Source organism: Giraffa tippelskirchi, chromosome 1, assembly GCF_054371585.1.
Source record: "Giraffa tippelskirchi isolate mGirTip1 chromosome 1, T2T-mGirTip1v1.2.pri, whole genome shotgun sequence".
Classification (NCBI taxonomy): Eukaryota; Metazoa; Chordata; class Mammalia; order Artiodactyla; family Giraffidae; genus Giraffa; species Giraffa tippelskirchi.
Genome location: NC_137275.1, coordinates 212,741,078 through 212,768,936, shown reverse-complemented (window position 1 = coordinate 212,768,936; position 27,859 = coordinate 212,741,078). Strand labels below are relative to the sequence as shown.

Genomic DNA, 27,859 nt, shown 5'->3' with positions numbered 1-27,859 from the left:
CTTTATAATGTAGTCCTACAGCAAGATGGTGCCTTAGCCAAGCGTATCTCAGAATGTGGATCACAACATTAATTGTGGATAGAACTGAATTTGGGTTACATATAAGAAATATCAGAAAAATATCTACCCTCTCCCATAAGTCTGACACCCCATTATTCCCAACTCCTTTGATACATTTTATTGGATATAATTGACTTAGTAGAAAATTCAACGATCAGTCTCCAGGGGCTTTTTGAGTATGCTTTCGGTTTCTACTGGGAACCTCTCCCCAGGTAAGAATCACAGACAGAGTTATAAATTTCTTTGCTTTAGACCCCCAAAGGGCTTCCATTCACAATTCCCCAGTGTGCCTTGCCCTGGAATCTACTCTGTCTTCCTGACAGGTACTTCCTATGTGCATGTAGGGCTGGGGCTGGAGGTAGTGGTTAAAGGAGTAGCTTTTGCTCCATCCCTTTTCTCCATACAGAGCAATTTCTCAGCACCTGGACACTATTGCCCTTCCTGACTGCAACCACACAGTGGACTCACTGGGCTATTGGCTCTGCTCCTTGACGACCTGCCTCTGAGAGGGAGATGGTTCTTTCTGACCCTTTTCTTTGTCTCGGGTGTTCTCGCAGGGAGCAGGAGAGTGTGTGTGGGGTGGTGGGGGAGGTGATAGCAAGGCTCCATGTCTGATCCTCTCAAGCATTCAGTATAGTGCTTAGCACATGGTATATGCTCAGTAAATTTTTAATGAATGAATAAATGAGTGAGTAATAAGTGATTGATGTTGACTCAGAGGAAGTTGTATTTCCTCTCCAATCTCTCTGGGTACTCTCTCATCTTCTGATGGGGACCAGATATGAAAGAAGAGCTTTTCTTCCTCAACAGGGAAGAGGAGATGAGCGTTTTTGAACACCCGCTATGTGTTGGGAACTTTACATATCAGTCAGTTCAGTCGCTCAGTCGTGTCCGACTCTTTGCGGCCCCATGAACCGCAGCACACCAGGCCTCCCTGTCCATCACCACCTCCCGGAGTTTACCCAAACTCATGTCCATTGAGTCAGTGATGCCATCCAACCATCTCCTCCTCTGTCATCCCCTTCTCCTCCTGCCCTCAATCTTTCCCAGCATCAAGGTCTTTTCAAATGAGTCAGCTCTTCGCATCAGGTGGCCAAAGTATTGGAGTTTCAGCTTCAACAGCAATCCTTCCAGTGAACACCCAGGACTGATCTCCTTTAGGATGGACTGGTTGGATCTCCTTGCAGTCCAAGGGACTCTCAAGAGTCTTTTCTAACACCACAGCTCAAAAGCATCAATTCTTCGGCACTCAGCTTTCTTTATAGTCCAACCCTCACATCCATACATGACTACTGGAAAAACCATAGCCTTGACTAGGTGGACCTTTATTGACAAAGTAATGTCTCTGCTTTTTCATATGCTGTCTAGGTTGATCATAACTTTCCTTCCAAGGAGTAAGCGTCTTTTAATTTCATGGCTGCAGTCACCATCTGCAGTGATTTTGGAGCCCCCAAAAATAAAGTTAGCCACTGTTTCCACTGTTTCCCCATATATTTGCCGTGAAGTGATAGGACTGGATGCCATGATCTTAGTTTTATGAATGTTGAGCTTTAAGCCAACTTTTCACTCTCCTCTTTCACTTTCATCAAGAGGCTCTTTAGTTCTTCTTCACTTTCTGCCATAAGGGTATTTAAGGTGGGTATGATTTGTATTACTATTATTCCTACACATTATGGAAACACAACATCTTAAAAGAGGTTCGGTGAGTTACCATCTTACTTTTAGTGCAGAAGAGTGGAGTGGTAAATACTGTCAATTCTATTGCTCTTGAGCAAGTTGTCATCTCCGTGCCTCAGTTTCCTCACTTATAAAAATGGGATGATTCTCCTCATGGGGTTAGTTATATGGATTAATTGAGTTAACACTGTAAAGCGTTTGGAATAGGCAAAGAGTTAGCACTCAGTTGAGCCTTGCTTGGGAGGACACATGGCCGGTAAGCAAGGGATTAGGATTCAGAACCAGTTCTGATTCCATACACCACCCACGTTCTGCTGCCCTGGATCATCCCTCACCTAAATGCGTCTTTCAAAATGAAAGACTTTGGCATGGTCCAGCCACAGCATGCCTCCTATTATTCACTTCCTCAACCCCTGACTCTCCACCTCTGCCCCCTCTCCCAACCCTCCTACTTTGTTTTTAATAGATGAGAAAATCCAGAAAGGTCAAGTAACTAAATCTTAATCTCATTTGTGGCAACTCAGGATTACCATCTGAGGCTCCTGACTTCCAGACTTACTTTTTTAGTGAACCTAACCTAATATCTAGAAAATAAGAAAAGAATGAGATACACCCACTCACAGGGTGAAATAGCATATCTTGAATTTCATTCCTCCCTCCAACTAACACTCATAACTCTTGTGATCAGTAATTCATTCCAACAGTTCTGAGTTTTACACATGTGATTCAACATAGATTAATAGTGGCAAGTAAACAGGGTTTGGAGTCTCCATGGGAAAAGCACTTCTTCAGAAGTTCTGCATGACTGAGCTGCCGCGCATGCTTCTTCTGGACAGTGCTTGGAATTCCGGATTACGTTTGTTGAGTTCCACATCCTCTTTTCCACCTCCCCGAGGGTAGGACCAGTGCAGGCTAGGGTGGTGAGATCCACATGTCAGATAGAGGGAAGACGGGCCCAGTGGCTCCCTGGAGGGTGTGCTGAGGAGGGCTGGCTCTTATGCTGGAATTCCCAAATAAAAACAAACAAAAAAATCTATCATCACATTGGTGTAGAGTTCTTACTTTTCAAGAGTTGGATTTCCTGGAGCCTGTTTCCTCCTGCTATAGCACAAAATGTTCCTGTAAGTGGGAGCTCCTAGTGCCAAGAGAAGATATATGGATCAGCTTGGGAAATAACTTTGGCATTCAAGGTGGCCCTGTAGCATTTAACCTTAGCCTACCTTTGCCGTTTACCTTGCACAACATTCATTCATGCACCCTATACTCCAGCCAAGGTGAACGGCTCATAATGTCCATGCCCTAGTGGCCTCTTTGCCTTGGTTCAGACAGGCCTCTTTCCCTGAAATATATTCCTAGAATGCCCAAGCTCATCCTCTCTACTAGCCTGATCCTACCTGGTCTTCAAAATATAGCTTACATGCTGCCTCTTAACATCCTGTCTGATCTTTGGAACTGATGCTTCTTCTTCCATCTTCTCAAAAGCTTGTCTCATTATTCATTCAGCAAGTATTTATTGAGTTCCTCCCATGAACCAGGTACTGTTCTAGGTATTTGGGGTACCTCAGTGAACAAAGATCTCTGACTTTGGAGAATTTACCTTATGGTATTTCCCTTAATTTATTGCTAATGCTGGACGCACATAGTCCTCCTGACAAATATTATGCCACTCAAGATCAAATTGGATGTCATGTCTGACACCTCTGTGTATCCTTTCAATGGCTTCTTATTGCTCTTGGTATAAGCTCATAAGTGCTGAACATTCCTTCCTTAGCCTTCTTTGCGTCCAGCCTACTTCATATTGTTTTCCTTTTAGCGTTCTCCATTCCTGCTTCCTTTCAGTCTCCTCTGCTTACTCTGCCACAGTACCTTTACACATGCATTCCTTCTGAATGGAATTGTCTTTTTTCTACTTAGTTATCTTCAGATCTCAGCTGAAGCATTATTTCCTGAGAGCTTCCTTGGCTTCCCTGACTAAATTAAATACCTTGATAGCATAGCAATTATATCACATATGCTGGTTGACTTGTATCCATGACTGCTTCACTAATTTCTGTCTCCCATTTCAAATGGTAAGTAACTCATAGGCAGAAGTGGTGTCTCTTTTTATTTGTCATTAGCATTCCCAGTACTGAGTAGAGAGTCAGTAAGTATTTGTTGAATGTATCAATGAATGAATATCCTTTAAATATCATATAAGCAAATTATGCACAGCGTGCTTATACAATAGATAGTACATTAGACTTCTATCCATAGTGGGCTCAATTGTAAGCACTCTGTTCTTTCTATGCATTTTTGGTTGTTTGAACATCCAACCTAATTTGTGTTTCAGAAAACATAGTTGCCCTAACTGGAGCAATGTTCTGTGCATATAGAAGGTGCTCAGTATATTTTTATGATTGCCAATTGAATAAAGAAATGAATTCAAAGTGTGGTAGAATGAGGCAGTTGATGGGAGTGAGAATTACATATCAGTGGGAATTTCGTTGTAAGTAAGGCTGACAGTGATACGTCTCCTGAGATATGGATGTGCACATTTCAAAAAGGCTCATCAAAGGAGGCTCAGGCCTGCTGGAGGTCTGTGTGTATCGTGTCAATGAGGGATAAAGTGGATCTCACTGGAATTGTCACTTGAGGCCTGCAGAGTTTTCCCTAAAGACCTTGCTGTCTATGTAGGAGACTAGTTGACATGGAAGATAAAGTTTTCTTTTAAGTGAGATAAGAGTAACATTGGGTAGTAATTCTTTCTTTTTGTGTTATTTGGTTTCTAAAAAGAAATCAATAATTATATCTTAAGTTTACTAAATAAAAGAAAACAGTTGTGAGTTTTCAAAGTAAGTTCAAATCTATTAGCTAATTTTTATTATTATAATGTTCCAGTGAGAGTGATATCATTGTTCCCATTTTTTTTTTTTTCCACAGATGAGGAAATTCAGGCTCAGAAATCCACGCCCAAGGACATGCGGCTGTTGTGTCAGCCAGGAATGTCTAAGTTATGCTGCTGTAATAAGAACTCCAGAACCTCTGAGTGCGATGTAGGTTTGTTTTCTTGCTCATGCTGTTTGTTTGTTGTGTGTGCTAGGAGACTCTGCGCCATGCCTCATTCCAACATACGATGTTTTCTCCTACCCCTGGGCCTTTCCACAAGTTGTTCCATGTACCTGGAATCCTCTTCCTTCTTCTCTATCTGGTAAACTGTTACTTGTTCTTCAAGATGTAGATGAAGCTTCACACTTTCTTCTTTTTTCCTTTCATTTTTTAGTAGCTGACAAGTAGAAGGTTTGTTTATTAGAACATTATGTTACCCCATTGTCTATACATCCAGAAGTACCTTCCTTCCCTCTTATTTACAGAGTCAAGCAATCTATATTTGCAATATACTGAGATAAAGGTAGCAAAATCTTGGGGAATCTTGGTTCCTAACGCAGGAGTGTATGTAAACAAAAAGATGATCAGAAATCTATCTGCCATCCTTGGTCAAATAGCCAAAAAGATTGCACTGTAGCACCATAGACATCCCTAAATTCTTTAGCCCCGTTAGTATTAGATAACCAGAATGCCTTTGATTGTCTACTGGCTAAATAAGTAGGCATTTATGCTATTGCTCACACTTATGAATTATTTTTTAATTTAATTTTTTATTTTATATTGGAGTAGAATTAATTTACAATGTTGTAGTAGTTTCCGGTGTACAGCAAATTGACTCAGTTATATATATATGTGTGTGTGTGTGTGTGTGTGTGTGTGTATACATATATCCATTCTTTTTCAGATTCTTTTTTCATGTAGGTTATTATAGAATATTGAGCAGAGTTCCCTGTGCTATACAATAGGTCCTTGTTGATTATTTATTTTGTATATAGTACTGTGTATATGTTAATCCCAGTGTCCTGATTTATCTGCCTGCCCTCCATTTCTCCTTTGGTAACCATAGTGTGTTTTTTTAAGTTTGTGAGTCTGTTTGTGTTTTGTAAATAATTTCACTTGTACAATTTTTTCTTGAACACCTTCCCTGAATTGGGTGAAATGGTTCTGAGCCTGACATTCACAAAGTTCTCTGGACTTATGCCATCGGATTATCTTGCCATTTTTGGTTTACTTGACCATCAACTTTGTGGCACAAAGTAGACTTTGTGCCTCTTGGAGGAAAATACTGTGCCTTGATTATTTCTGCATTCTCAGTGACATTCATGAAGCTTGACTCCAAACAAGTTCTAACTGAATGAAGAATGACTTAAGCATGATTGAGAGAGTTTAGCTTGGGAGAAAGTTGAGAATAATGGGCTGTCCACTCTAGTCATGTATACTGCAGTTCTGGTGTGGTGTTTAATTTTGAGAAAGTGGACCCTGTGAGGCATGTCAATTTGATTTACCTATAAACTGTATTCTAGATTAGTTGATCCATATTAAGCTATTGACTAAGATGTTTAAGACTGACCATTTAATCCTGATGAAAACCTAGCAAGTACAATTGTTTTTCAGACATTCATACAAAGTTTCTTGCTCCTGGCAATAATAGATCATCAAAACTAACCACATCTCAAGACCATTCCATCTAAATGAATTTGAATGAAATTTAACCTGTCAGTTTTCCCAAGAGTTAGTTGCATCTTTTTTGTTGCTTTTGGATAGCTTGATATATTGTTGTTTTTTCTTTTCTCTCATAGTTCTGGACTTCGACAGGTCATCATTTATAATTTGGTAAGTCGCTTTGGTAATATACCTGTTGACTGATTAATTACGAAGATTGAAAATATGAACTTTCAGTCAGTGGGGAGCAGTGACTTTTTAAATGAGTTTTCTCATTACATCCCATTAGCATCATCCAGACGGGAGTAGTTGTCAGAAAAATAATGGGCACATGTTCCAGGCTCTCTCTAAAACTTGTGTGGGCATTTCAACTTTACAGGACTATGTGTGATTTTAGTGGGACACTGCAGACACGATGTAGCTATATATCCCTATGTGGGCACATCCAGAATATGAATGTGATCAGAAAAACAGGCCTTCTTTTTTGAACCCCGGACTGGGGTACTAAGAGCATCTGTGATGCTTCGAGTTCCTCTGGCCCATTCTTAGGTTGCTGAAGTAGGAGAATGAACCTGGTTTTGGAATCGAAACACTGGAGTCCACATCCCACTTTTTCTTGCTTGGTTTGTCAAAGATTTATCACACAAGAGTCATCTTTGCTTTCCTGCTGGCCAGCAGCCTTTGGCTCAGGATTTAATAGGCCGAGAATGCCTGTAGGAGGTCATGGTTTTCAACTAAACTGAATTTTGCCATTCAGATGTCCCTGCTACATGGTCCTCTTTGATCCTGGGTAAGTTGCTTAAATTCTCTTAGACATGGTCTCCTTGTTTGTTCAGAGGAGGATAACATTAACCTTGCTGAAAGTGGCATTTGTAATATGTCTGGTTGTAGTGGTGTTCACTAACGATCAGTTCCTTTTGCAGTTGTTCTCTAGTGTTTGGGGGTGGAAGAGACTGATGTAATAATTCCTCCTCTCTTCTCCACAACTCTCAACATACATCATTCATGAAGGGGACAGGAGAGGCCATCTGGGTCAACCCCAGTACCTAGTATGTGAATCTGGGTGGGATGAATCTATGTTTTATCTCTGCCAAAAGTGACATGTTATGGTTAAGTGTCCTTACACTGAATGTCGGATAACTGAAATGTTGACTGACATTGGGAAACTAAAAAAAAATATTTTTTTCCACTTGTTATTGACCTTGTGGCTCCTGATTCCACTAAAAACCAAAATTAGAGATTTCATGGTACTGCCTTAAAGTCTTTTGAAAGTACTTTTGCTTAGCCAAACTACAGAGTGCAGGGGCTATCCTGAGGACTCTTTTTCCCCTATGAGATTGGAAGGTAGATTTTTATAAGGGATAGTCATACAAATACCTCTCTGACTCTTTCCAAATGTTCCAGTTTATTGTGGCTTTGGTCATCTTCTGGCATTTTCTTCCATCAATATGAATTAAAAGCTCAAAGTACAAAGGAAAGAAAAAAATAATAACCCAAGTTCTAGGATCATCTACAAAGTCGGACTCTTTCTTGTTTCAAATAGCAGGGAAAAAATAAGGCTATTTCTTTCTCTGTTCAGCTTTAATATAAAGAGATCACTTTCAGATCAGAAGGATTTTTGAAATTTCTCAGACTTTCCTATACTTCTTGAATATATTTAGAACAAAAAGCATTGTGATATCACCTATATGTGGAATCTGAAAAAATGATACAAATAAACTTATGTACAAAACAAAAATAAACTCACAGACATAGGAAACAAACTGATGGTAACCAAAAGGGAAAGTGTGTGTGTGGGGCGATAAATTAGGAATTTGGGATTAAAAGATGCACACTACTCTATGTATAATAGATAAACAAGGACCTGCTATATAGCACAGGGAATATATTCGATATCTTGTAAGAACCTATAATGAAAAAGAATCTGAAAAAGTATATATATGTATATATACATACATACACACACATATATGTATATATACATTATATATATACACACACACATATATATTGAATTAGTTTGCTATATACCTGAAACATTGTAAATCAACTATACTTTAATTTAAAAATTAAAATTATAAAGGATAAAGTAGAATTGATGGACAAATAAAATTGCTGCTAATCAGAATGAAAACAAAAATAGAACTGCCATATGACCTAGCAATTCCACTCCTGGGTATATATCACAAAAAAAAACAACCAAACAACCAAAAACACTAATTTGAAAAGATATATGCACCTCAGTGATCATAGCAACATTATTTACAATTGCTAACATATGGAAGCAACCTAAGTGTTCATCAACAGATGAATGGATAAGAAAAGCTGTGGTGTGATATATATATACTCAATGGAATGCTTCTCAAACATAAAAAAGAAAGAACAAAATTTCACCATTTGCAGCAACATGGATGGATTTGGAGGGCATTATGCTAAGGCTATGGTCTTCCCAGGAGATGGTGAAGGACAGGGAAGCCTGGCGTGCTGCAGTCCGTGGGGTCTCAAAGAGTCAGACATGACTGAGCAACCGAGCAACGACAACAGTGCTAAGTGAAACAAGTCAGAGAAAGACAAATATTGTATGATATCGCTTATATGTGGAATCTAAAAAATATACAACAAACTACTGAATATAACAAAAAAGAAGCAGACTTGCAGGTATAGAGAACAAGCTAGTGGTTACCAGTGGAGGGGTAGAACAAGAGTGATACAGAGGTGCAGGAGTGTACAAACTGTGGGGTGTAAGGTAGTCTACTAGGATGTATTGTGCAACATTAGGAATATAGCCAGTATTTTGTAATAACTATAAATGGAGAGTAACCTTTAAAAACTGTGTACAAAAGTTGTCATGCCCTTTCACCTAAAGGAATAAAAAGTCCAAATCTTCAGTTCAGTTGCTCAGTCATGTCCAAATAGAAATGTATATATCAAAACCAACATAAAGTAGTATCTCAACAGTGAGCATGTGGCATATCTGATTTAACCACAGAATATTTGCCATCAGAATACATCAAAGCTGTTACCTGAATAAGCCATAAGTAAATTTAGCATTCCTCTAGTCTTTCAAGCATAATGCTGTATTTATTGAGATATTGTTAGTATGCAATTCAGATTGCCTTGATGTTGACAGAATTATAAACAGTGTTGGGTAAAATCTCTAAGAAAATAGCATACTTTGAGTGAATCCAAACTCTAGGCATGAAATATGAGGGGTAAACTTGAAATCCTGTTTTCTTCTTTATTTCTCTCCCTCCTCCTCCCTTTCCCTCCCCATCTTCCCTTCTTCCTTTCTTTCCCTTTCCTTCCTCCCTCCCGCCCTCCCTCCCTTCCTTTCTGTTTTTTAAATTTTTGGTACTTATCCCATAAAGCTGTGCCACATTTCTAAGAAACTATTTCTCACCCACTCACATTTCTAAGAAAAGATTTCTCACCCACTCATTGACAGCACTGGTTTATCAGCTGTAATATTTTCACAAACTTCGAATTGTCATGAAAACTACCCCAAACTGGAAAGTTGGCAAATGAGGCTACTGTGTCTTCTGATGTTACAGTGTCAGTGTGGCTCACCAGACTTTCTACTGACTGAGCTATTCTATAGCTCAGGGGTCCCCCAACTTCCAGGCCTCAGATTGATGCCTCCTGTCAGATCAGCAGCAGTAGCATTAGATTAAAAATAAAGTACACAATAAATGTAACGTGACTGAAACATCCTGAAACCTTCCTCCCACCACCCCCAGTCTGTGGAAAAATTGTCTTCCATAAAATTAATCCCTGGTGTCAAAAAGATTGGGGACTGCTGCTCTAGTTCTATAGGGATACCATGGTGGTGACTAGTAGATTTTTGTCTGGTAGAAAGGCAAATAATTCCCATCTGGTGGAAAAGATAGCCCCAAAGATCAAGGGTTATGGCCATGTGGGTCAACGGCCAGTTTTGTATCTAGTGCAGAGATCTATTATATGTTACCTATGTGTACCTAACTTCTCAAATACTTGTAGCATTTATTAATTTCCTCATACCTTCATTTTATGTTTATTAGAGTCTGAAAATGTACCTAACAGTATGTATGATGTTTTATTTGTATTTTAAGAGGAAGTATATTTTGTATTTATTTATATTGGTAGAAGCAATAAATCGAATGACATCTGGTGAGCTGCAAGGTAGCACTGACTGTTATCAGAGAGCCAAAGTGATCTCTAGAAAAGTTCCCATACATTGTTTTATACCTGGTATGTGCTCAATGAATGTCTTATTGTTGCTGTCACTGCTGCTAATGGAAAGGCAAGTATCGGGAGACCATCTCAACGGGAAGCCATGAGTGCATGGCTGGTGTAGTCAGTTTTAACCCAACTATTTATCTATCTTGGATCAGAGGATGAGGTAGTAAGGAAGTACCATGCAAGCATTGATAAGTAAGTCTAAATAAGTTTTCTGTATATTCAAATATATTTTAACATACATTTGAAGAAAAGAAAAGACAGCAAGTAAAGTTTTGATTACAAAATCACAAGCTTATGAAAAATATGATACTTTTGAGAATTCTTTGAAAGAAACTGATATTGGAATATGCTTGAGGACAAAAAAACCATTAAAAATTTGATAACTTAAGTACACTTTATCTTCAAAACGTTTTTTTTAAGAACTTCTCCTAGTCAAATTTAAAAAGCAGCGATAACTCTGTCATGAGAACTTCCATGAAAATTCAAGGCTCAGTAGGTTTTCAGAAAGTAGCTCTTTATAAGAGGCTCATCTACATGACAGTTGCCTAGGGACAATATTAAAAATACAAATTCCTAGCTCCAATCTAAGACTTACTGAGTTACAGTCTTTAGACAGTGGATCCAGGAATCTACGGGTGTGTGTGTGTGTGTGTGTGTGTGTGTGTGTGTGTGTGTGTGTGTGTGTGTGTGTGTGTGTGTGTGTGTGTGTGTGTGTGTGTGTGTGTGTGTGTGTGTGTGTGTGTGTGTGTGTGTGTGTGTGTGTGTGTGTTATGAACTTTAACAGGCCCCGAGAAGATTTGGATGTGCCTTTGAGTCTGAGACCCACTGGTGGGGAGATAATTGTATGGATGGGCATCTGAGGTCAATAGCAGTCTAGGACCTTGCTGATTTTCTTGGCAAAGGCTTCTTTTGTTGACATACGTTAGGCACCACTGTGCATCATTCAGAGCTATCTGATCCTTACGTAAAATTGTTGCAGGGAAGAGCCAATTCTGACTCCATGTTAGAACTGTTTCTTTGACTTGATTTTCATTGCTTTTGTTATTATGATCATGCGTAATGGCTATGCCTCAGATAATCCTGGCCCTCTGCCTGATAAACTAAAGTCTTTGTTCAGGACCCTGTCCACCTGTGGATGGCAGGAAGGAAGAAATTAACATATCCCCTGCCTGCAACTTGCCATTTTAGGAGATATTTACAAGATTAATGGCTTTTTTACTTTGTTTCCAGCTCCAACCCACCCCCTCACCCCTGCCATTCTATAAAAGAATGTGGTATCCAGACCCTGAGAAGATGGTTGTTTTGAGATGTTAGCCTGCTGTCTTCTCAGTCAGCTGGCTTTTGCCTCAACAGTCTCTCAGATTTCTTGGCCTGTCAATGCAGGCGAGAAGAGTGAGCTTGGACTTGGTAGGTAACAAAATTACTCTTGTGAGGGGAAGTGAGCTGTATAATTATCCCAAGGGTCCAATATTGGACAGGTCTGAATTCAAACCTCCTCACTTTTTTCAAGGTACTTTGTATATTTGTCTACCTTCCTAGGAAGTCTTCCACTATGGGGAGTAAAAACCAGTAACCACATTTCCAGAGCATAGGAACTTTCTAGAAGGCAAGTTAGCTTTGCCAATAAGAAGCCTTAAAGTTGATTATATCTGTTGTTGACTCTTTTATTTCACTTTCCCAATATGATCTAACAAAACTAACTTCATGCACTCAGTTTTTACAAAGTTCTTGGCAGTTTATATATATATATATATATATATATATATATATATATATATATATATATATTTTTTTTTTTTTAAGGAAGCACTATAAATACTATGGTACATGGTAATGACCCAATCTTAGGTAGTATCAATAGGATGTAGTCAACAGTATCTACAAATAATGTTTAATGATGTAAGAAAAGTTATTGAGGGCTCACTTTGTTCCAGACATTTCTTGTCTGTATTTTTCAAATTTTCTGTGATAAACATTTATTAATTTTATGATCATAGCAGTGCCATAAATTTTACCTTTTAAAGTCTTTATTCCTATTTTTATGAAGAAATTTGTTAACAAGTGTTGATGGTTAAAAAGATGTTAATGATTAATGTTTGACTAAGAGACTAATTCTGTTAATAAATTTATTATCTTTCATTTTACATACTATAAGCAGTTTACTAAATGCAAACAAGAAAGCTTTTTATTATTTAATAGGTCTGTCTTCTGCCTGGGAATACTTTAGCAGTTTTACTTACTTTAAAGTCAGAGACTTATTATTCAGATGTAAATTGAAATTATACTCCTTCTTACTTCCCTTCAACCTCCTTTTCTTAATCTAAGTCAATAATGCTTTGATTTCTTTTACCTGCATCTAGCAGCATATATACAAGAGTCAGTTAATTCTTTGTTTGGAGGGATTTGCCAAACCTGTCCAGTCTTCCAATTCATCTGAGGCATATTTTGTCACAAGTGCAGAGAGTTTGTGCTGATAGCCACTGCCAATCAGGGTTGGAATTTTCCCAGAGGAGCTTGATGGATAGGACAAGAAGTAGAAGGAGCAAGGAAGTGATTATGAACTACACTGCAGAAACCCACCTGGGGAAGAAGAAAGTGAGGATATGATAGAGATGATGGAAAGTAACAAATTTGCAAACCCAGTGGATTGGAGCTCTTCATTGGGCCAAAGAATTATTGATGTGGACATGGTAGATTATGTGAGCTGATAAGACAGGAGGTGGGCATCCAAAAATGAGGTGTTAAGGAGAGAAATTCCAGACAGGTGTAGGGTTGATTGATAAGGTCCAAGAAGTAACAAGGATAGCAGTGGAGAGGCCAGGCAGTAGATGAGTAATCTACATGGATGATGAAGTCATCAAGACTTTTATCAAGATGGTGATAGAAGTGGTGAAAGAAAAAGCACCACCAAGTTCTAAACTCTTCAGGGAATGAAGACACCGACAGTGAGGTGGGTATAATGATATATCCTTTAATGAAGCAGGCTTATTTGTTTCTGTTTTGGAGTAGGAATTAGGGAATGGGGAGGAGAAATGATGTGCAAGCAGCAGAGGGGATCAAAAAGGGCATTATCCCTGAGATAAAACATTCCTTATGAGACTCACCTTGGAGACTTTAGGCTGGCAGCTTTTCTCCTTTCTTATTCTTACTTTTTCCCTCTCCACTCTACCTAGTTTATAACTTGACACTATGTTTCTCCCTCTTGATTCTAGATCAAAAATACTTAACCAATGTCAGATAAAGAACTCATGTCATTAAAATGTGCTTATGGAGCTTTCAGGATTTTCAAGATTTTGGTTTTCCACAAATTGGGGAACCAGCTTTCTTTGGAAATCTATTCCCTCAGAACCTCAAATAGCTTCATCAAATTCCTCTGGTCTTTGAGTCTTGCAGTAGTTTTGGCTTGAAATTCCTCATGTAGGCAGCTACCTTTCCATCAACATTTCTTTTCCTAAACAACTTCTCTCATGTACCCCCCACCATTACCTGGTCCCTGGTATCCCTCAGGGGAGGGTCAGGTTCCCTGGCAGGCTCACTTGTCTTCTGAAATGTGCAACAGGCCTCTCCTGAATGGAATTTGAGTTTGAGTCCTGGCTTACCTAACTGTGAGATCTGCGGAAACTTATTAACATGTGAAGAATTAAGGATCAAAAAGATTGAAAAATTGGCCCAAGATCTTAGAACTCAGTAAGTTTTAAAAACCAGGGTGATGAGATTATAAAATTTGGGCTTTCTCTGTTGTCCCAAAATACTTCTCACATGTTTTCTAACCATTGGTTTTAGGGGAACACTTTTCTCTTAATTCCAACACAGTATCTCAGATCATTATTTCCATTCTTTTTCAGCTCAAATGGAGCCTATATAAGAATGACAGTAATAAATCCACTCCTATGCATCAGTAACCTGCACATCTTCCTGTTAATAGAATATATCTTTAAATTACATGACTACTGTTTTCTCTTGGGTCAGTCCCTAAGGTTGTTTCCATCATAAGCAATGATTCAAATGCTCAGTGTTTGGGAGGGAACACCTTTCCTGCATATCTCATTCATGTGATGATGGGTAATTAGGGTAACTGTGACTTCATTGCCGTCATGAGTTAGGCAACCAGGAGATCACATGTGGTGCATAGACTGATCTGCTTAGCACAAGCCATTTTCCATAAGCTACTCCTCTGTAGAAATTAGAGGTTTTCAAGTAGTAAGCCTATATTCAGTGCATTACAGTGCTACCCAGTGGGCAAGGAAAAGAGGAAACTCATTTAAAGTAAAAGGGCATGAGACTTGGAATCAAATGTGGATTCGAATCCTGGTCGTGAAAGTTTCTGCCTGTGGATCACCTCTTCACTCCTGGTATCAGAGTTTTCAACAATAAAACATGATTCTTATATCCCTTTCTTAGGTCAACAATGAAAAACATATGGAGTGCCCATATATATAGGCTCTGAAAGTATTACTTTGTGTAAAAGATTTTTTAGAGACTTGATATCTTAGTATTTGTTTCAGAGGTGACTTGACACAAATAACATTTTAAATTATAACTTTCTTTCAATGCAATATTTAGTATATTAAAGCAAGGACTGATATGGCTATTTGAATGAAGATTTTTTTTTCTTATGTTTTACATGTTTGTGGGGTTCTAGATGCTGGGTTAAGTTTTTTTTTTTTTCAACAAAGAAAAATAATGATGTTCCTAATATGGTTTTGTATATCTTAACACAGTAAGCAAGAACAGATCTCTGTTGAAAGTTAGTGTTCGTAAGACGGAGAAGGCAATGGCACCCCACTCCAGTATTCTTGCCTGGAGAATCCCAGGGACAGGGGAGCCTGGTGGGTTGCCGTCTATGGGGTCGCACAGAGTTGGACACAACTGAAGCAACTTAGCAGCAGCAGCAGTGTTCTTAAGAAATCAGAGTAAAATTAAATGTTTATTACTTTTACTCATACAACAATAAGAACTTCTCACAAAAGGTACAAAGGACTTTCAGATCTATTATCGTATTAGAACTAAATCCTGAACACTCCTGAGAGGTAGGAGGATTAGCATTTGCTATTGAGCTTAATCTTGATCTGATATTTGAGATATCAGCTTCTAATTAAAATGTACTTATCTTTATACAAATTCAATTCTTGGTCTATTTTATAGACAAATGTGTCACATGTATTCTCTTCATTCTAATTCTCAACTTCTCCTTACTAATTTTCAACTTGCCCTCTACACACACATCTATAAATCTCATCCATCAACTAAAATAACAGTGTTTATGCTGCTTGGAGTGGGTGGTGTGTTTAGATGGAAAGCTAACCAGTGCTCTTTCATCCTCTGCAATGCCACCGAACAACTGTCAAAATAATAGTATCCTAGGCCTGTGAGATCCAAAGGCAAATCTTGGCTTTGTGAAAGGGGGAATACAATGAAAAGAAAACAAACTGAAGTTCACCTGAGCCAAGCAGCACTCCATCCTGTTTATTATTTGCCGAGTGCTGGTGTTATTTCAGCCATGTTGTCATTTTGAATGTGGCCATTGAAATTCCTGCCATTACTGTGAGACTTATCATTGTAATCTCGTGTCCCAGAGATGGACTTTTTGGCCATTGCTGTTGACATATATGCAGTGTGTGTGACCTTATGTGTGTATGTATGATTAGTTGGGGGAGGGGGTGCAGCATTAGTTATTTGGTTTCAGGTGATCAGTTTCATAGTCTTAGTGTTGGAGGAATGTTAAATGCCATCAGGACTAATCAACCATTATTTAACTATTTTAGCCTCAAAATATTATATAAACTATAAGTTACTCTTTAAAATTAGAAAATACATATAAGCAAAGTGAATACAACAACAACAGCAACTGTACTTTCACCACTCGTGAATAAGTATAATTAAGAATTAGGTGCATTACTGTCCAGAGTCTTTTCTGTTAATGAGATTGTACTATACCTAGTAGCAGTATATTGCTAAGTATATAAATACGTAGGTATATCTAATTTTTATAGTGTCCCATTGTCTAGGTTTACCATACTTTTGGTAACTAATCCCTTTTTGTTGGATTTTAGTTTGTTGGGTTTTTTTTTGCTATTATAGAAAATGAACAACCGTGAGTTGTAAGCCTTCCAGAGAATATCAGGTCAAACAGAGAGCCTTTGAGAGTTTCTCTGAGCATTTACAAGATGCTCTGCTTAGGAAGTCAGGGGGCAGGTTCTTGAGTGAGTGCTAGGAAACGTAAGGAGTCTCTCTAGCTGGGCCATCTGTCAGGGCTGTAGTGCAGGTAAGATTCTGAAATATCTGACAGGACAGTGGACTGCTCTGTATTTTCTGTCTAAGCTCACCCTGACCTATTTCCAACTACAGGAGTATGTCCAAGTAGATCGCTTCTCTGGAGCAAAGCGAGTGACCTTGACTGATCCAGGTGGTAAGGCATGGAGAGGAGAGCAGGAACTTCAGCAGTCTGCATGTAATCCAGGCACGCCAAGTGTAGGGACAAGCCTGATTATCTTCTAATCTTCACTGTTTGGTTTCTTTGTCCATTTTCTTGAAGGAGTCTCAAGCTATGGAAACTTTTGCAATTTAATTGTAATTTAACAGCCAACAGGAAAAATAAATCTGGAAAATCCAGATCAGTTCTTAGATAGTTTTGGTGTTCCACTGTAGCTCAAAATTGTCTTCGTATGTGCATGTGAGCACACACACACACACACACACACACACACACACACACACAGAGTGACCATGGTACATAAATCACTCATGTTGCAGAACACACTGAATTCAAAGTTGAGGGTAGAGTTCCTTTTGATACAACCTCCTTGGTAGCTCTTGTTGGCTGAAAGCATACAACAGAACCTGGAGTGTGTGAAAGAATATGTACACAGAGGGCACTGTTAGATGATTATGTATGTATTCATTTATTTTTAGAAAATATTTTAGACATAAGAAGTTTTATTAGATAGGGACAGTTGAGAAAGAGTGTAATATGGACTAGAGCATATTATGTTAAAACTATCCTCCTGCACTAATTGGCCTCATTCTCTTCTCTTGGCACAACTTAGAATATGTCTTATTATTAACTGTCAGAGGTTGAAAATGATTCCTGGGTCCTCTCTTAAACTGAGATAATAGCTGTGTTTTAGTTACAGTCAGTATTACATTTCAGTGTCATAGGTAAACGTGGAGCTCTCTGCCTCCTGATTTTGAGAAGGGCAGTAGGTGACAGTAGTTTTGAGAGGGCACTGGCAGTCTAAAGTGGGGAGTGTGGGATTGGGAAGTGGTTTAGGAGGGGAGATAAAGAAGGAAGGAAGTTGATGGAAGGGAAAGTCCTGGACTAGGACCCCATCCTGTCTTTTCATTTCATCTACTTCTGGAAAAGTCCAAAGAAGGAAGAAGCCGAGGCATCCACCATTTGGTGTCGTACCTGGGCAGCCCAGCTTCTCTCATTTCATGAAAGTTTCCTACACAGGTGTGTTAAGAAGCTAACAAGTCAAAAGCAACAGCTAAAATGAGAGACTCAGCATTAAAAATGATAGTATCTCTGGACTGAAACTTCATGTCATAGATGAGAAATCTGAAACCCAAAGAGAGGATGGGGTGTGCCCGAGGACACTCAGTGAAGTAAGTGCAGAACCCAGCTCTCCTGTTTTCCAGGGTGATGTCCTTCTCAAAGTGATGTCTTTGAGAACAATGTGAAGTAAAGCAGTCCGGGCGAGCAGGCGCATCTGATGACCAGCTTTCTCCGAAAACCTTCCTAAACAAGGAACTGCTTAGATAATTGTGCAGAAGGTATTTGACACATTGGAATTCCTTTATTCTAAAATACTGCACATCTTTTTTTTTTTTTTTTCTGGTTTTGCCATTTAGATTTATGGTTTGGCTAGCAGGCAGCAAGGTTGTTTTGCTAGGTTGTTAAATACCTCTCTTCACTCCTTTGTGGGGAAAGTATTATGCTCTTCCTCTGTGGAATGTTTTTGTCATTTGTTACAAAAAGCAGGTTCAATAAATCATAGAATCAGAAGCAAACCTCCCTGGTCCTGTCAATAGTTTAGTAATGATGCTCTTACACTTCCATTAGCAATAGTTTACCAGGGGATTTCCATATCGTTCCTGTTATGCTCTGAGAAATGGTTCTTAGGATCCCCATTTTGGGGCTGTGAAAACTGAGGCTCAGGAAGGGAGTTCACGTGGTCTAAGCATTTGTGCAGATTCTCTGCAACTCAGGTTTCAGAGGTGCAGCCACAGGACTGGGGCGGGGTGGGGGGATCCATTTATCCCACTTACTGCATTCCCATATGCAGCTCCACATTTCGGGCCTATCCAGAATTACATCCAGTCCTTCCTTTACCTCTTTTCAGTTTAGCAAACCTAATCAACTTTCCATGCACTGAACATTAGTTGTCCAGATGAAAACTTGGGTCATTGCCAGGCTTGATCAAACCCCATTTCACATTTTCACAAAATATAGGCAATTAACTAGGGCCTTGGTATTCGGAGGTTGTATCAGCTATTTGAAGAGTTAATTTTCCTGGTTGTACTTTCCCTCTTAATATTTTAATTGAATTTACTTCCTGTTTTATTCACATTTTATTATACTTGCATTATTCTGCCATTTGAAAAAAATAAAACCATGCTTAAGTTTTTAAGACAATGTGTCTGAGCCTGGAAGACAAGGTTTTGTTTCCCAGTTCTTCCTCTCTCCAGATTTGTGATATTGGCTAAGACTAGTCCCCACTTGGGGCTTTAATTTCTTCACCTCTAATGTTGGAGTTTTGGACTCGATGACCTTTAAGGGCTCTTCCTAGTCTAAAATGCTCTACTTGCACACTTCTTTCTTTTTAAAAAAATAAATATTGACTTTCTAAACTAAAGTTAATGGTCAGGACATTTGGTCTAGGACTTTTTTTTTTCTTAGCAGAATTTGATTATTTTGATTGGATGGAAAGATATGGGAGCCAGGCAGGTCAGGCAGGATGGCCTCAGTTTGGGATAATCTCTATACAGTATCTGGATTTCTCAGGAATTGTCCAGGCAAAGGCCTCTCAGCTCCAGATCCTGGAGACATTGTGTCAGGTGCTACAGTCTCCGGCACAGCTCAGTGTCAGGACCTGACAGCCTGGGGACATGGAGGCCCTCAAAGTATCACAGAACTCCCAGCAAACTGTTAACAGGTATAATTGCAGTTTTTATTTGGTGGTTTCTTAAAAGAACATGATTTACAGCTTCACAGATTATGAACTCTGAGAAAAACTTCAAATCCTCATTTTACCCCGGATGTTGCTGAGGCCCAGAGAATAAATGAGAAAGCTGTGATGGCCTGACTCCACCTCTCTTCCCCCATTTGAAACCTGCCATTTTAGATTAAGTTTATAAAGTTAATCTATCATTGTGCCAAGATCCTTTGAATTGCATAGGTGCCTTCCCCTGCGTTAGACTCAGAGACAGAATTCAAGTTAAAATCCTATTAATCTGAGAAGCATATTAAAAAGCAGAGACATTACTTTGCCAACAAAGGTCCATCTAGTCAAGGCCATGGTTTTTCCAGTGGTCATGTATGGATGTGAGAGTTGGACTGTGAAGAAAGCTGAGTGCCAAAGAATTGATGCTTTTGAAGTGTGGTGTTGGAGAAGACTCTTGAGGGTCCCTTGGGCAGCAAGGAGATCCAACCAGTCCATCGTAAAGGAAATCAGTCGTGAGTGTTCATTGAAAGAACTGATGTTGAAGCTGAAACTCCAGTATTTTGGCCACCTGATGCGAAGAGCTGACTCATTTGAAAAGACCCTGATGATGGGAAAGATTGGGGGCAGGAGGAGAAGGGGACGACAGAGGATGAGATGGTGGGATGGCATCACCAACTCAATGGACATGGGTTGGGGTAAACTCCGGGAGTTGGTGTTGGACAGGGAGGCCTGGTGTGCTGCGGTTCATGGGGTCACAAAGAGTCGGACACAACTGAGCAACTGAACTGAACTGAATCTGAGAAGTGACACCACTCTTCTCAAATAATTTGGTTCCACACTAGGTTGCAGTTAGTGGAAGCCAGTTGGCCTCAGGTACCATGAGGCCATTTGGCTGTTGCCCCAGAGAATACTATTCAAACTCCACAGGCTGGCATTCAAGGTTGTTCAGGCTTGAGTTCCAACCTATTTATAATACCTTAACCATGTTTAAACCTCGTTGGCTCATGGCTCTAAGCCTTTCTAGCCTGTCCTTGGTCTGCTGTGATTTACTCGAGTATACAGATGACACTCTGTCTCTAGTAATTCTCCCACCCTAACATTTTAGACTCAATGTGAATACTTGGTATTCCCAGTTCAGACTCTTACCTTGGTCTCAAGGCCTTGGCCTGGAGTTTTCTTCATGTTCTGTAGCTTCTTTCCCAGAGAAAGATACCCTTATCCACCTCGCGGAACTCATGCCCTGTTTCCACGTTGCTTGTCTGGCATCCTGGCTGGCCTTCTCGGTCACCTATCAGGGCAGCCCAGGAGTAAGAAAATTCAGGACAACCATCGTAGATCCGTGTGCCAGGCCTTCGGTTAAGCTAGAGATATTGAGATGAATTAGATGCTCTCAAGACCTAGGACCTGGTAGAGAAGAAAACTGTCTAAATAAATGAAACTAGTAATACACTGTGGGTGCTAAGATATAAATCCATATGGAGTGAATGAGGGGTATAGACAGGGGCCAAGTCAGTTGCCCCACGTTGTGGGGATGGTTGAGGAAAGCTTTAGCAATTAGGTGCTGAGTCCCCAGGGGCATCCCCTATGAAGGAAGAATGCTTCACACAGAACCAAATTTCCTTCTTGGGGCCAGGGAATAGATTCTCTAGAAAAGATAAGTCTTTGGTTTGTTAACGAGGCCTTCGTAGACAGAGTAATGTGAGAAATAGGTCAGCGTCTCTTGGATGGAAATCTTTGACATTTGGGATCCAGAGTGCTCCATGGCCAGCCAGCCTGGTTGTGGGTCTAATTAGGTCTTCTTCAGATAGAGGAAATTCCCAGGGGCGGCTGAAGTGGAAATGCTAAATGTGGAAGGCTGACAGAACAAGACTCGTTTTATCTGACTGAAAAGAGGGGGAAATGGCTCTTGATATGACCTTTCTCCCACGGAGAGCTGGCTTTTAGACTTGGAAAGCTGGCTCAGAAACAAAATGCCAAATGAAATGATAAGTCCAGAGCATTGGTGGGTAGTAGTTTCCCCCAGACTATTCTTCATGTATGTTATCCGAGAAAGGCACAGTCAGGTGTCTGCCTCATTCCCCTCCCCACTTCACATCTGGAGGGTGTTGAACTGCCTGGCTCCCTGAGATGGGTGTTTCACTGGACACACTTTTCCATGGTGACATGGGTGGCAGGGCCCAGTGTCCCTGCAGGAAGTGGAGGGGTGGGAGGAATGGAAAAGAGCAGTGTTTTCCAGCAGGACCATTACCTTATGGAAACTATGACACTGATTTGCAAATATCTCTTTTCTCCAACTACCTGAGGCTTTTATTAACATCAGACACCATGGTGTTTATGATTCAGAGTTGATGAAATAAAGCTACCTTCAATTAAAATGTGTGCAAGCAAATCTCAGGATCATATTGTTGAGTGAAAAATAAAAGGCATAGAAGAATACAGACAGTATAGGTGCCTAGACTATATGTGCCAATGTCAAAGGTACCAACATTGATTATATAGTGGCCACAGGTCAGTGAGAAGCAGCAGAAGCTGGTGTAGCAATGAGGAAGGAGGGACATGGGATCAATGCTGACCTCGGCCACCAGCTCTGGCACATCTCTGAAGAGAGCAAAGACCTGGGACTTAGTGTGGGGATGGAAAGAAACCTGGAGAGGACAATCTGCTTCTCTTCTGGGATCTGCTAGTTCATGGTCATCAATCATCAGCTAAGATTTTACCCTCCCATCTTCCAACTTGAAGTCTAGTACTTTCCACCTTATCAGGCTCAATACTGTATAAAACATTATTTTATGTTTGAAAAGAAAGACAGAAATGAATAATACCTAATTCTTTCCCTCCAGGTACTCTCAATCAAGTAGGGGACATTGATGCATGTATGACTCTCATTCATTAAAGTAATTCTAACATAGCACAAATAACATGTTTGGGGAACATGTAACACCGTGGAGAGGAAGGTGTTCTGAGAGGAGTGTTTTGGAAAGAATTGATGGACAGGTGAGATTTTTGAACTAGGCCTTGAAAATGATGATCAGACTTAAGGATGAAGGAGAAGACATTGTGGCAGAGTTAACATCCTGAGCAAAGCACAGGGTGAGAACGTGAAGGTCCTTATGGGGGATAACTGAAATGGTAATAGTGGGTAGGAACAGATGGGAAAAAGCCAGGAATCGAGTATTGAATCAATATGGGATGTAGCATTTACAACCTATTCTTATGTAGGAATCAGTGAAGGTTTTTGAGCAGGGATGTGGCAAAATCAGATCTCTGTTGTGGAAAGATTGCCCTTGTGGCATGGGGCATATGTTTTGAGCAAGAAGGACTGAAAAGAGCCCAGTTAGGAAGGAGGCTATTGCAGTAGCCAATCTACCACCACTCTGATATCCCCTAAGAGGCCATGGACTCCTTAGGGTAATGAAGACAAAACAGAAACTAGCTGAGTTGCATCATGTTAAGAATATTTATGGCTCTCAAGAAGATTTGGAAGAATGACCAGTATCTGGGTTTACACTTGGCAGGCTTCTGCAGTGGGCTGTAGTGGGTCAAGAAATTGGGTTTCTCAGCTGACATCATTGACCAGGAAGCCCAGTAAACCAAGGAAGGGAGTTAGCTAGAGGGTCAAATGCAAGAAGTCCCAACGCAGACAGCACTCAGCGGCTGTAGCATCAGTGAGGGGAAAAGGACAGACTGGGAGATGAGTGAGACCCAAGAGGGTTTCATGGATGCTCAGTGGTCATTTCTTATACACTTATCTCATGATCATGAGAGAATGGGAATTGGTTTTTACCACTGTGTTCTTTAAACACATGTGGAGGCAAAGAGTAGTAGGGGCAACATAAGTTCAAGAGTAAGGGATCATAGGTTAATTTGCAACTCTGTACTTACTCACTCTATAACCTCTGATGCAGCGCGTATCCATGCTCTACCTCCTCTGGCTGTGACTAGAAAAGCAGCCTAGTCGGTGGTTAACAGGTGGGGCTCTGGATCCAGGGCAACCTGGTGTAGGGCTTTGTGGAATTGACTTAACTTCTCAGTGTCTCAGTTTCTTCCTTAGTAAAGTAGGGAAACTAGTATTGCCTACCAACTGGAGTTGTGAGAATTAAATTAGATAATACAAACTAAATTTTTAGCACAATACATGGAACACAGTATAATAATTAATAATATAGTGTAATTCGCATGTTATATTACCTATGTGTGCATGTGCTCAGTCGTGTCCGACTCTACAACCCCAGGGATTGTCACCCGCCAGGCTTCTCTGTTCATGGGATTATCCCAGCAAGAAGACTGGAGTGGGTTGCCATCCCTTCCTCTAGGCGATCTCCCTAACCCAGGGATTGAACTTGGGTCTCCTGTGTCTCCTGCATTGGCAGGTGGATTCTTTACCACTGAGCCACCTGGGAAGCCGTATTACTAATGCATAATCATAATTATTAGCAACTGTAAAATGGGCATGCAAATCTGTAGCTCTGAGAGATTCCGAGGGGATCAAATAATGAATGTGAAAATGCTTTTAAACTATAAAGCACTGTACAGATGTAAGATATTAATGATAATGATAACAGTGTTAGAAATGAGATGCTCCCCAGGCACACAAACTGAGCCAGGGCTGTGTGATTGTGGAGGGAACAGTTCATTTCTTCTGGATGCTTAGCGTGCTTTGTCTGCCCTGGCTTCTCTCACTGCTGAGAATTAGCTGATAATTACTCATCTGTCCGTGCTGCCCTGAGTAGGGTGTTTGGTCTCTTCTCACTGTGGCTCATAGCAAGGATGCTGCTGTTATAAGCAGATAATGGATGAAGCCAACGTCCAACCTGAAGGCAGCCTCGGGTGGTCACAAAAGCCATCACTACCCAGCCCTTTGATGATGAAGAACGCAGAGCCCAGTTGCATTTTGAGCCTCATCGCCTACAGAATTGTTAAGAAATTTGCCCAAAGGTCATGCAGTGGGGAAGTAGAGAAGGCCTCAGTTTTGGAGGCCTGTTCTGATTCTAAACCTTGTGTTCTTTTTTGCTTTGTGTTCTTTGTGCCTTTCGTTGACCCTTTTGGGGGTGACAGAAGGGGGTTCATTAGTGTCTTGGGATGGGGGAAGTTGGCAGAAATATCCTGATGAGTTCAAAAGCCCCCTTGACAGTTGATTAGAACCGATCACTGAAGTAGTGGGTCTTAGCCCAAGAGGAGTGCTAAGTATTATCTGTTTGAAAAAAAGTGATGATTGCCATTCCCAGAAATCATGGCAAGAGCTGATGTTCAGCCCTGGTAATCTTTCCAAGTAAGAATGAGAACTAGGCCAGGATGACCCAGAGCAAAAGTATCTTCTCCCTCCCATTTTTGCTCCTAATTTCAATGAGAAGTAAAAAATTCCTTTAGTTCTAAAGCTCAGAGTTTAGAACGAACACCTTCTACATCTTCCTCTGTCTTCAGTCAGCCCTTAAATCTGTTGTTTTCACCTTCCTAAAGTCTCTGTCTTACAACCCCTCTCTCCCTACAGAGCCCTGATCCATCTATGTCCCACTCACCCTGTGCGTAGGTAAAGCTTTCAGTGTGAGCTTTCAGAAGCAAAGCTCTTTTCATGTCAGATTCCTTCTCAAAGTACTTCCTGACATGTCCACAGTGTACCAAATAAAGCTCAAATCCATGGACATGGTGTTCAAGACCCTTCAAGATCAGGCACGTTTGTCATCACTCATGCTTCCCAGTAACACCCTCATTACTTTCTCATATTCATTCTTAAAGGCTGAACTTAAAAATAATCTTCGTTGTGAAGCTTTTCTTGATTCTCTTGATCTAAAATAGTCAGTTCTTCCTCTGTATTTCCACAGTCCTGGCTTGGGTGTGCTTATTTCAAACTTTTTTATGTTTTTTGACTTATCTGCATGTTCATTTTCCTGCACAGATAGCAGGCTCCTTGTGGGCAGAGGCTAGGCTATATCCATCTCAGCATCCCAGAGAGCACCCATTGGTCCCAGGCAGCAGGCCACAGATGGGACTGAATTAACACTTACTCATCTGCCCCCATTCAACTGCAGCTACTTAGCTGAGCCTCATTAAAAAAGGAGGCACAGACATTTTGGACACAGTAGGGGAAGGAGAGGGTAGGATGATATGAGAGGATAGCATTGAACCATGTACATTACCATATGTGAAATAGATAGCCAGTGGGAGTTCGATGTATGATGCAGGGAACCCATAGCCAGTGCTCTGTGACAACCTAGAAGGGTGGGGTGGGGGAGGAAGATGGGAGGGAGGTTCGAGAGAAAGGGAACATATGTACACCTAAGGCTGATCCATGTTGATACGTGGCAAAAACCATTGCAATATTGTAAAATAATTATCTTCTAATTTAAAATAAAATATAAAACAAAGCAAACAAAAAGCTACTTTTTGCTGGATAACTCATGTATAGAGAGTTTCTGAGCTCATGAGTAGATCTCATGATTTTAGCTTTTGTGCCTAAAAATTCCAGGTAAAAGAGATATCCTGGCATAAAATCAATGAGCAACACATTAATGGTAGAAAAGCAGATACAGGATACTCTCCTCCCTCTGTTTGCAGCTAATAATGCTGTCCACACATTTGGAGGTGGTGGGTATTCATTTGTTGGCTTATTTTATGTATTTTGCATTCTTCGTTTTCTTCTTACAGGCTTCCCTTGTAGCTCAGCTGGTAACAAATCTGCCTGCAATGCGGGAGACCTGGGTTTGATCCCTGGGTTGGGAAGATCCCCTGGAGAAGGGGATCGTACATTACATGCGTTGTCAGGTGTTCCTAAATTGGAATTAAATTATGCAAGCTGTATATTTTTTAAAAGGTAGCTTGAGTATATATTATAGTCACTTCTGTGACACCAAATCTAGGAAATTATAGAGAAGACAGGTATTGAAATAAATCTGTATCTACTTGATACAGGGATAGAAGTGGTGGTTTAGTCACTAAGTTGTATGTGACTCTTATGACCCCATGGACTATAGCCCACCAAGCTCCTCTGTCCATAGGATTTTGCAGGTGGGAATACTGGAGTGGGTTGCTATTTCCTTCTCCAGGGGGTCTTCCAGACCCAGGGATCGAACCCAGGTCTCCTGCACTGCAGGCAGATTCTTTACCGACCGAGCTACCGTGGAAGACCAGGGAAAGAAGGGGCATGGTGAATCAGGTACTATGAGAAATCTCTGAAAGACAGAAAGCAGATGGATTTGGACTAAAGATGAAAGAACAGTCTGGGACAGGTGTGAGAGGACTGTACCATGAAAGTGAGAGTAGCGCCAAGAATGTGTGGGTTCTGGGACTGGAATAAGTGCAGGAGACACTGAGAGGGTAGGTGATAGGGGTCCAGAGAGGGAGCAGCCAGGTGTGTTGACTTTACTTGTTGCTAGGGGAGAGGCCATTTGCTCCCAGGCAAAAGGAGCACATGAGGTCTTTGAGCCAGAGAGATGGGCTGACAGTGCTGGGAGGAACATTTTAAAAAGTGTCCTTAACAATTAGTAAGAGAGAGAGAAACCAGAGCACAGGAAACAACAGTGAATGTTGTGCAGACATTTGAGTTGGGAATGAAATAGGGTCACTGACTTAGTAATTCAACAGATGAGAAGTTTCAGCCTTGAGTCCTCACCACTTAGAGTCACAGCCATCTCCATTTGCCCAGGACTGAAGGGATTCCAGAATCACATTTACTGCCAAAACCAAGACGGTCCAGGCAAACAGGGACAAGTTGATTACCCCACCGCGTTCTTCTTTTTCTCATCTCATCAGTCAAAACAGTGTCTCATTTTACCTCTTGTATCAAAGTATCTCTGGCTACTCTGTGACTCAGTTTTTGTTTTTTTATTGGCAATTCCCAGTATTGGTGAGTGAGTCTCAGATCACTTACATAACACATCTTATTTCCCCCTGTGATTTATTGTCATCACTGAAAACATTTACAATTATATGAATTTGGTAAATGTTGAATGAGATATTTGATCATTATGATGCACAGGAAATAGGAGACCCATATTGTATTTGTCATAACAATGATTTTTTTTCCGTGGCCAAACTAAGTTTTAGTTTTCATTCTAGGTTCACCAGGTTCTATAACTGATGCTGATGTCCTTGCCCTTCTTAATTATATTGACCTTCTAATCACCTCCAGAGTGGAATTACATAGACTAGACATAGATTTAAAAGACTAGATCTGATAGACAGAGTGCCTGATGAACTATGGCCGGAGGTTCGTGACA

General features: G+C 40.4%; 1 protein-coding gene across 9 annotated transcripts in view; it reads left to right on the top strand.

Moving 5' to 3' along the window:
* Nucleotides 1–27,859, top strand: part of LOC145520116 (uncharacterized) — a 525,123-nt gene that overhangs the window by 262,512 nt on the left and 234,752 nt on the right. For 5 of the 9 annotated variants that reach the window (XM_081525795.1, XM_081525845.1, XM_081525837.1 and 2 more), the window contains 2 exons: nucleotides 4,657–4,769; nucleotides 6,402–6,435. In XM_081525795.1, coding sequence (XP_081381921.1) covers nucleotides 4,657–4,769; nucleotides 6,402–6,435 — 147 coding nt within the window. Of the gene's footprint in view, nucleotides 1–4,656; nucleotides 4,770–6,401; nucleotides 6,436–6,898; nucleotides 7,055–11,712; nucleotides 11,890–12,842; nucleotides 13,433–16,830; nucleotides 17,093–27,859 lie in introns of those variants that run through there. The other 4 variants (XR_014064230.1, XR_014064239.1, XR_014064241.1 and 1 more) reach the window with 2 other exon arrangements.